This window comes from Numida meleagris, chromosome 12, assembly GCF_002078875.1.
Source record: "Numida meleagris isolate 19003 breed g44 Domestic line chromosome 12, NumMel1.0, whole genome shotgun sequence".
NCBI lineage: Eukaryota > Metazoa > Chordata > Aves > Galliformes > Numididae > Numida > Numida meleagris.
Genome location: NC_034420.1, coordinates 6,544,223 through 6,552,982, shown reverse-complemented (window position 1 = coordinate 6,552,982; position 8,760 = coordinate 6,544,223). Strand labels below are relative to the sequence as shown.

At 43.1% G+C, this 8,760-nt stretch overlaps 1 protein-coding gene and 1 pseudogene across 1 annotated transcript in view; both read left to right on the top strand.

Annotated features, from left to right (window-relative positions):
* LOC110405525 lies at positions 6,367-7,477 on the top strand (annotated as a pseudogene).
* The window catches only part of LOC110405524, a 10,949-nt gene continuing 9,725 nt past the window's right edge, over positions 7,537-8,760 (top strand). The window contains exons 1-2 of the mRNA XM_021410886.1: positions 7,537-8,173; positions 8,677-8,748. Coding sequence (XP_021266561.1) covers positions 8,083-8,173; positions 8,677-8,748 — 163 coding nt within the window. The 5' untranslated portion in view covers positions 7,537-8,082. The remainder of the gene's footprint in view (positions 8,174-8,676; positions 8,749-8,760) is intronic.

Here is an 8,760-nt window from a genome sequence, read left to right as displayed (position 1 = left end):
TGGATAACTGTCCTTGTGCAGACCATGTTTCCTTAGTTAACTGAAAAGTTCTAATCTTGCCAATGTTTGCTGAATAACATGCTATCAAATTTTTTACCAGCTGGGCCCAACTCAACTCTTTTCCTTACACTCAGGTAGAGTTCTCCTAATGCTTCAGAACTGGAAAGTCATTGTGCAATGAATATATCCTATCTTGCCATCAGCAAGTTCAAATGACCCTATTAATTCCTGCCCAAGTACTGGACAAAGCAGCCAAAAATATTGTAAAATCTCTTCCTTTACTTGCTGACTGCATAGGAAGAAAGACAGAAATACCTCAAATTGTTGATAAACAGGATTTTGTAGGAAAAAAAAAAAAGATGTGATTTTCAATAAATTATCTAAGCCCTCAGATAAGTCATTGACCATCTGGCACTTGGCAAAATACTAACTCATGAAATTACTTTGGGAAGCTGTGGGTTGACACACTACATTATTTCTCTCTTTTGCTTTTAACTGACTTATAAAACTGAATAGTTTACAAATTCCATCACAACAAATGAAATAATGACGCCTATCTTCTTCACCCTCTTACATCTATTTTTTAACAGCACTTTTCAGCAATCCAGTGACATGCTGTAGGTGGGCTACCAGCTTAGAATATCTTTTATATATCTTCTGATTTCATGAAGCATTTCAAATAGAAGACTGTAGGAGGGAAAACCCTTTGCATATACATTACTTTCAGGTTGTGCTGTATGTGCCCTGTATAGTTGCAAGATGACAATGTTAACAGTGCTAAAATTAGGGATAATATTTAAAACAAAAATTTTCATGAGAGGCTTAGCAGTTTTGGCTTTCCAGAATATCATGCGCTTGGCAGTTGATACCAAGAATACAGCAGATAATTTTAAACATAATCTAAAATTGAATTTGAGCTACAAAATGAACAGTAACATACTGTAGGCATCTGAACAATAATAGTATGTTCCCAGCCAACAGAACAGAATACGTATATTTCTTTATTTTTAAAAGAACTGATGATGCCAGAAACTGAATAGTTCTGAACTCATAAAGTTGACAGAAGTTTTCTCTGGCGAGCATGCCGACATGTATTGCTTTGGAAATTTCTTCCATCATTTTTGGAGTTTTCCAAAAGCTTATGCTGAAATACGTTACTGAATGTGCTTACGTAATATGAAAAAAAACAAGGGTTGAGTAAACAACAGGAAAAGAAACATACCCTTATGCACAAATAAGAATAAAGGTGTACAGATTAGATAATTTAGGATTATGTGATATAAAAGAATATTACTGGCAGTGAATGAAATCTAACTCTTGCTATTGCAAAGATGGTCAGACTAGTACTCCACATGTTCCATTGCAGTGGGTTTTTTAAAGGAGGGGAGGGAAGGGATTAGAAAGTAACTCAAATGAGTCTGAAAATATTATTTCAATATAAATACTGAATGATAGAATAATACTTGAGTTTATGAATGTTGCAAATACTATTGCTACAGGCATGAACATTTGCAATTTAGGGTTCTTAAAACCCCAGTACAGTTTCCTAGCATTTGTCCAGGTATACTGTCTTTATGTAATAGGAATCAGTTCTCAAATATGATTGAGAGTTTGAAATAGCTTCCTTTTTTAAAAGCAGAAATGCTAGCTTTTCTAACAACAAAAATCCATGAACATCTGCAAAACAGAAATATAATACTCAAAGGCCATAAAATATATATAGATGAAGATATGAATACTGTTACCGCAGACACGTTTTCTATTTTTATTCCATATATGATTAAATGTTACCTGCCAAACTAATAGAATCAATTACTGCAGCAGCTAAAGCACTTTTTTTTGCAGAAAGTAACATTCAACATTTGTGCATCAAAGGAAAACAAATAAATACGTACTTGAAAAATCTATCATACACTGACTTGTTCTTTCAATACATAATTATAACTACGTGGGTTATGAGACAGTATCTTCTGTTTTCAATAAAAATTAGTCATATAGTGATTAATTAAAGATACCATAATAACAAATACTACCCATGTTTTCTTAGTATCTTCAATCAAATACTGAACAAAGGTAACAAGACAGACTTTCCTTGCTGTGAACAGCTTTTAGACATAATGTGAATAACATTTTGGTGTGATGACTGAATGATAAGAATAATACTTCCATTTGCATTATGATTTTTTAAAAATGAGATACCACTTGATATCACAATGATGGTTGAAAACTTCAAAAGAAATCAGAAGGATGAATTGAATCAGGATATTCAACTTCCTTTTTCCTTTTCTACTAGAGAATATAACTATTCACAATGATTGTCAGGATTCGGTGGATTAAGAACTGGTTGGTTGGTTGGTTGCAGCCAGAGGGTTGTGATCAATGGTTCTATGTGAGGGTGGAGGCCGGTCACAAGTGGTGTCCCCCAAGGCTCAGTCTTGGGACCGGTGCTCTTCAACATCTTTATCAATGACATAGACGATGGAGTTGTGTGCACCCTCAGCAAGTTTTCAGATGACACCAAGCTGAGCGGTGCAGTCCATACACTGGAGTGAAGGGAAGCCATCCAGAGGGACCTGGACAGGCTGGACAAGTGGGCCCATGTGAACCTAATGAGGTTCAACAAGGCCAAATGCAAGGCGCTGCACTTGGGCCAGGGCAATACCAGGTATTTATACAGACTGAGGGAAGAACTCCTCAAGAGCAGCCCTGCGGAGAAGGACTTGGGGGTCCTGGTGGACGAGAAGCTGGACATGAGCCAGCAGTGTGCACTGGCAGCCCGGAAGGCCAACTATGTTCTGAGCTGCATTAAAAGAGGAGTGGCCAGCAGGGAGAGGGAGGTGATTGTCCCCTTCTACTCAGCTCTTGTGAGGCCCCATCTGGAGTACTGTGTCCAGGCCTGGGGGCCCCAGCACAAGAAAGACGCAGAGCTCTTGGAACGAGTTCAGAGGAGGGCACCAAGATGATCAGAGGGCTGGAGCACCTCTCCTGTGAAGAAAGGCTGAGGGAACTGGGCTTGTTTAGCTTGGAGAAGAGAAGGCTCTGGGGAGACCTCATTGTGGCCTTCCAATACTTGAAGGGAGCGTATAAACAGGAGGGGGAATGATTGTTCATGAGGGTGGATAGCGACAGGACAAGGGGGAACGGTTTTAAACTGAGACAGGGGAGATTTACATTAGATATTAGGAGGAAGTTTTTCACTCAGAGTGGTGACGCACTGGAACAGGTTGCCCAGGGAGATTGTGGACGCCCTGTCCCTGAAAGCATTCAAGGCCAGGCTGGACATAGCTCTGGGCAGCCTAGTCTAGTGGTTGGTGACCCTGCACTCAGCAGAGGGGTTGAGACTTGATGATCGTTGAGGTCCTTTTCAACCCAGGCCATTCTATGATTCTATGATTGCCTCTGGTAGCAAAATAATTCTTCTCCAGCTGGAGAATATATACTACAAGTAATGGAAACATCTAAGAAGTGGGTAAAGAAGGAAGCAAAACTCTGAACCAATCTTACTACACCTGCCATAAATGTGCCAATACAGAACTTCTGTCATTAGGTCTTGATTTGCATTCTTCGTGGAAATCAGAAAATTATGTGCTTGTTGTGAAGAACAGCTCATTTAATCATCAAGATTACTTATAAGTGTCACTTAATAATGCTACCAAACTGATAGAGGAAATGATAATTTGATTATAAGTGGCAAATCTGCATACAGTAAATACTGTCATGATGTCATAGGTTTATTAAGAGGATCCAGCTTGATTTTGAGCTAAAGAGAGAGCCACTTCGATCCTGTGCACAAGAAGAAAATGCAAGCGGTTGACCTCTCTAGTACTCAGATTATTATCTAAGTTCTTGCTAGATAACTTATCTGTGCTCTAACAGTGCTCACACCTGAGCTCAGAACTGGCATACGTAGATCATACACACATCAAGAACTTTTTTTTTCCTCTGAGAAACTACAGTACATTTTGAAGGGATAGAGAAACGTTCTTTCTAACTGCGTTTTATGGACAGCGAAAGGAAAATACAAAGTCTGTAGCAGAACAGGTGGGACCTATGAAAACATGTTATATCTCACTTACTTGTACATTAACTTCCTCATTAGTTACTCTTGGATCAAATCTGAAAGCAGGACATCTTTGCTCCTGTTCCTTTCCTTAACTAGCTATGCCCAGAAATGACACATATAATAAATGGGTATTTACCAGGAAATACATCAAAGACTTCCAAAGAGAAGGTAGGTGATCCATTAATTTTTCTAGGTCTATCTGATTCATGTTGGGGATTAGAAACAAAGAGACTTCCTGATGACGACACTACAGATATTCAGCTTAGTAACTGTTTAAGAGAACTGACAACATTTAATATCATCACACAGGGCAAATGGAGAGCGAGCTCCTTACTCCGTGTTACCTACAGAGCACTGTTAGAAAGCTTTTTTTAATAGGTGCTCTAGGTTCAGATACCCTCATGCATCAGAAGGAAGTCAACTTAGGTGTCACACAGTGCTTTTCTTTTTATCCCTGGACAGAGAGGGAGGGTCTTCCCTGTCCTTTTGGCAACTTGCTTATGCTGTTTTTTCAGGTATTTGATAATAAAAAATTTCAAACACTTAAGTTTTGTAAGATTTTAATTCGACTAATTCAAATTTTCTGTGAGCTGAACTAAAACCATCCCTGAAACAGTTTAGTAATAAAATCTTTATACAAGGTACTTCACCATTCACTGCTGAACAGAAATTTACACATTTAAAATGTATAACCGTAATCTGAATGTACGAAGGTCACTCCAAAAGTAATGCATCCTATTTATGTCCATGGAAACCACAATTGATACAAAGAACACAATAACATTGTGAAGTTACCAAGACTTCAGTACACTTTTAAGTGAAATGCTGATGCCTGTATTATGAATGGCACAACTGAAAAACAGCTAAAATCAAGACTGCAGAGTGTGAAGGCAAAGACTCTTTCCTTCAACAATAAGAAGCTGCTGGCAGCATGGGAAAAACGTCCTCTTACACAGCAATGAAACTGGAGCCTAACTGAGCTTTTTTGGCAGCTCCCTGGGACTGCACTGCTGCGGCTCTCCCCAGGCGACCCTGCACTTGCCTGGGATGTGGTGCCACGCACGCTGGCCCCATGCAGCCCTGGTGCAGCATAGTGTGAGAGGAGCAGACTGTGGGAAGCCCCTGCATAGCAGCAGTGGGTCGTGAGGTCACAAGGCCCCATGTGAGGCTGTGCAGAACCGTAAGGTCACCATGTTCTGCTGTGAGGAGCCATGAGGTTGTGGGGATTCAAGACAACGTTCATAATAGAGGCTGAAAAACAAGTTTGACAGGGTGTGGAAGAGAACAATGAGAACAAAGGCTCTCTCTAGGAGACAAGAGCAGAAGTCAAGTGGGGCATGGAATCCCCACGTGATGAAGACCCTGTCTGGAGAAGAAACTTGTGAACAGAAGAAGCAACTTGTGGCTCTGACTGGATAAGCGCTTGCACGGGCAGTTAGTGTCTAGATGTGAAGGAGAGTTGTTATGTGTTCTGTTGACATGTAGGGAGATGGAAAGTTACAGGAGGAAGCTTGAGATGTATATAAGAGATGTTAGAACCTGTAACAGGTGAACCCGGGGCTGAGTTAGTCCAGTCCAGCAGCATTGCCCAACTAAACCACTGGAGGATCACCGTTCTGTAGGAACGGTTCCTGGTTCTGTTGGGAACCATGGGGAATTCACTAACGAGGGAGCAACAAGTAAATCTTGAAGTATTACAGAAAATTTTAAAGTCTCAGTACAGACCTGTATCTACCGTAGCGCTGGTCACCTTTCTTGATTGGGCAAGAAAAAATGTCTCTGAATTTCCAGCAACTGATTGACAAAACAGTTTGGGACAAAATCGGCACCAAATTTTGGGATGCCACTGTTATGGTTTTGTGATTTTTGTTGTCGGTATTCCACATCATTACATCAGGTAAAGCACGGGCAGTTAAAAAGTTAATTCCCTGGTCATTGGAGGCGGGGGGGGGCGGGGCGGAGTGAAGCCGCCTGTGAGAGGCCGGGTCTGTTCTTTCCTGCCCGGCGGAGAAAGCAGGCGGTTGTCCTGCAGTTTACTGTGTAAGACTTTCAGCCTGTAAAGTCTCTGTTACAATTCTACTAGCCTCATTTTTGATATATTTAGTAAAATTAGTTGTTCCTCCTCAGATTGGTGCCGCTGTTTTTGTGTTAGATCCGCCTACAAGTCCCCTGCCTTTCCCCTCTTCCCTTTGTCTCCCCAGGGTGCGGTCCGCGGCTTCCCTGCCGCTTTAGCCGCCGGACCGCCCGGGGCCGGCCCCTACCCGCCGACAATTTTTTTTTCTTTTCTCTTTTCTCTTCTTTTTTTCTATCGGGCCTGTCCCCCTTGTCACGGACGCAGACCCTTAGATAATACCGTGACACATGGGGAATTCACTAACGAGGGAGCAACAAGTAAATCTTGAAGTATTACAGAAAATTTTAAAGTCTCAGAACAGACCTGTATCTACCGTAGCGCTGGTCACCTTTCTTGATTGGGCAAGAAAAAAAGTCTCTGAATTTCCGGCAGCTGATTGACAAAACAGTTTGGGACAAAATCGGCACTAAATTTTGGGATGCCGCTACCACAGATAAGACTGAGAATGGACCTGAGCAAGAGGATTATTTTGATCCTGGTCCAACAGATACGGACAAACTAGACCTTTACCCTTCTGATGACAGTTTGAAAGGGATGGAAAGAAAAGCCTTGCTCCAAGGGTTTACTACGCTGCCCTAGAAGAATGCAGAAGAGAGGCATTATCATGGGAGGCATTATCACGGGGTGACAGTGATAGCTGCCAGCCTTTCCTGTGATTTATCATGCAAATCAGCCCTTCCCTCCCACCGTGGGAATCCCTGCCTTAGGAGTCGATAAAGAAGCTAAGGAAGTCGGTGAAAGATTATGGAATTCAGTCTGCCTTTACGTTTAATATTTTGGTTGCAGTTGGTGATAGTTATAACTTCTGATGATTGGAAGAATTTATTACGAATGATTCTGTCTCCCATGCAATATACTGTGTTTATCACTGACTACCGAGATCAGGCTACTGCCCAAATGACAGAAAATTTGGCTCACTTAAATCACATTGGCATGGAGGAGCGGAGAAGAGGGGCGGTGTGGCCAGGCCAGCATGGCAAGCAGGATGCTGAGCCGCCTGCAGGAGCTGCACCAGGAGAAGCAGGCGCTGCTGCGGATGAAGGTGGTGCTGCAGGAGCAACTCACGCTCCTCGAGGTGGAGGAGCTGATGCAGCAGCCCATGATCCGCTCCCACGAGGAGTACATGGCCACGGAGGACACTAGGACACCCAACTGCAGAGAACACCCAGCAGATTCTCGAGCAGATGGACAACGAGGCTGCTATCAAGCAGACCGAATTACAGCTAAGTCTTTAAGATTATGAAGAGGAGGTGGAAGAGGAGGAGGAATCAGTTTCTTGAGAGAAAAAAGACTCAAAGATGGTTTTTAATACAGACTCAAGAATTTCTTCTTCATTCTTGCCAACATATTTTCATGCTGTCCTGTGTGGGCTGTATGACATGCCAGACTCCTGGAGTCTAGGGAAGTTAACCCGGCGTAGTATAAAAACAGATAATGGACCTGCATATATTTCTAAGGCCACTCAAATTTTCCTCCAAGCATGGGGGCTTACACATGTTACAGGCATTCCCCATTCTCCCACTGTACAAGCTATCATTGAGTGTGCTCATCAAACATGGAAATGTACTCTTAATAAACAAAAAAGAGGGAGTATGGGAGACACACCACAAGAAAGATTATGTAAGGCTTTGTTTGTGTTAAATTTTTTGAATTGCAATCATACAGATACAGCTTGAGTAGACTGTCATTTTGGGCCTCCCCAATGCTTGTTCACGCATCTGAGTCTGTGCCTTCTGCTTGAGGTCACCATGTCCTGACGTGTGGCTGTGTGGAGCTGTGAGGTCACAAAGCACCAGTGTGACCCTGTGCTGGGGCACAGGCACTATTCGGCACTTGCAGTGTCTGCAGCGGTGGTGGTGGCCGCACAGCACGTGTGTGGGTGACCATGGTCCTAGGACACCTCCTCCTCCTCCTTCTCCTTGTGGCCTTGCAGGCCCCTGGCATCCAGGCTGCTCCATGGCGAAAGCCGAGAGCAGGTGAGTGAGTAGAGATGAGGCCAGTATGGATGGGCAGCACGGGGCTGCATCTGTTGCACCTCAGTGCACCCTGTGGATGAAGCCCAGGCCTCCATATAAAGTCCTTGCCAGAGCCCTGAGGAATGGCCAGGGGCAGCTTTGGTGCAGTCTCTTACTGCCCAGGTGCTCTTCCCCACAAGAAGCATGGATGATGGTTTTATTTTCCATTGCTTTAACTTGGCCTTACTTCGTGTACATTACTTCCCTGTACGAATGGCACAAGGGGTATTGCACAGGGCCTGCAAGAGTATTTTGAAAGATGCCATCTGCAAGCCAACAGGTCACCAGGCCACTCTGCAGCTTTGGAAATCCTGACCCACATCTACACCTCCTGTTATTAGCTGGCCAACTCATGACAGGTCACTAAGGATGAAGGAGATCACAACATACCCTGGGAACATTTCTCCTTTGTGCTTGATTATAGCTATGTTAGTTGGTTCTCACGTTCTCACGTTTGGTTACAGATGTGCCTCCAGAGAGGGCTTTTCCAGCCCTTCCACGGCCTCCTGTGATGGATCCAAGCAGGCATCCCAAGGGTAGGCAGTCAA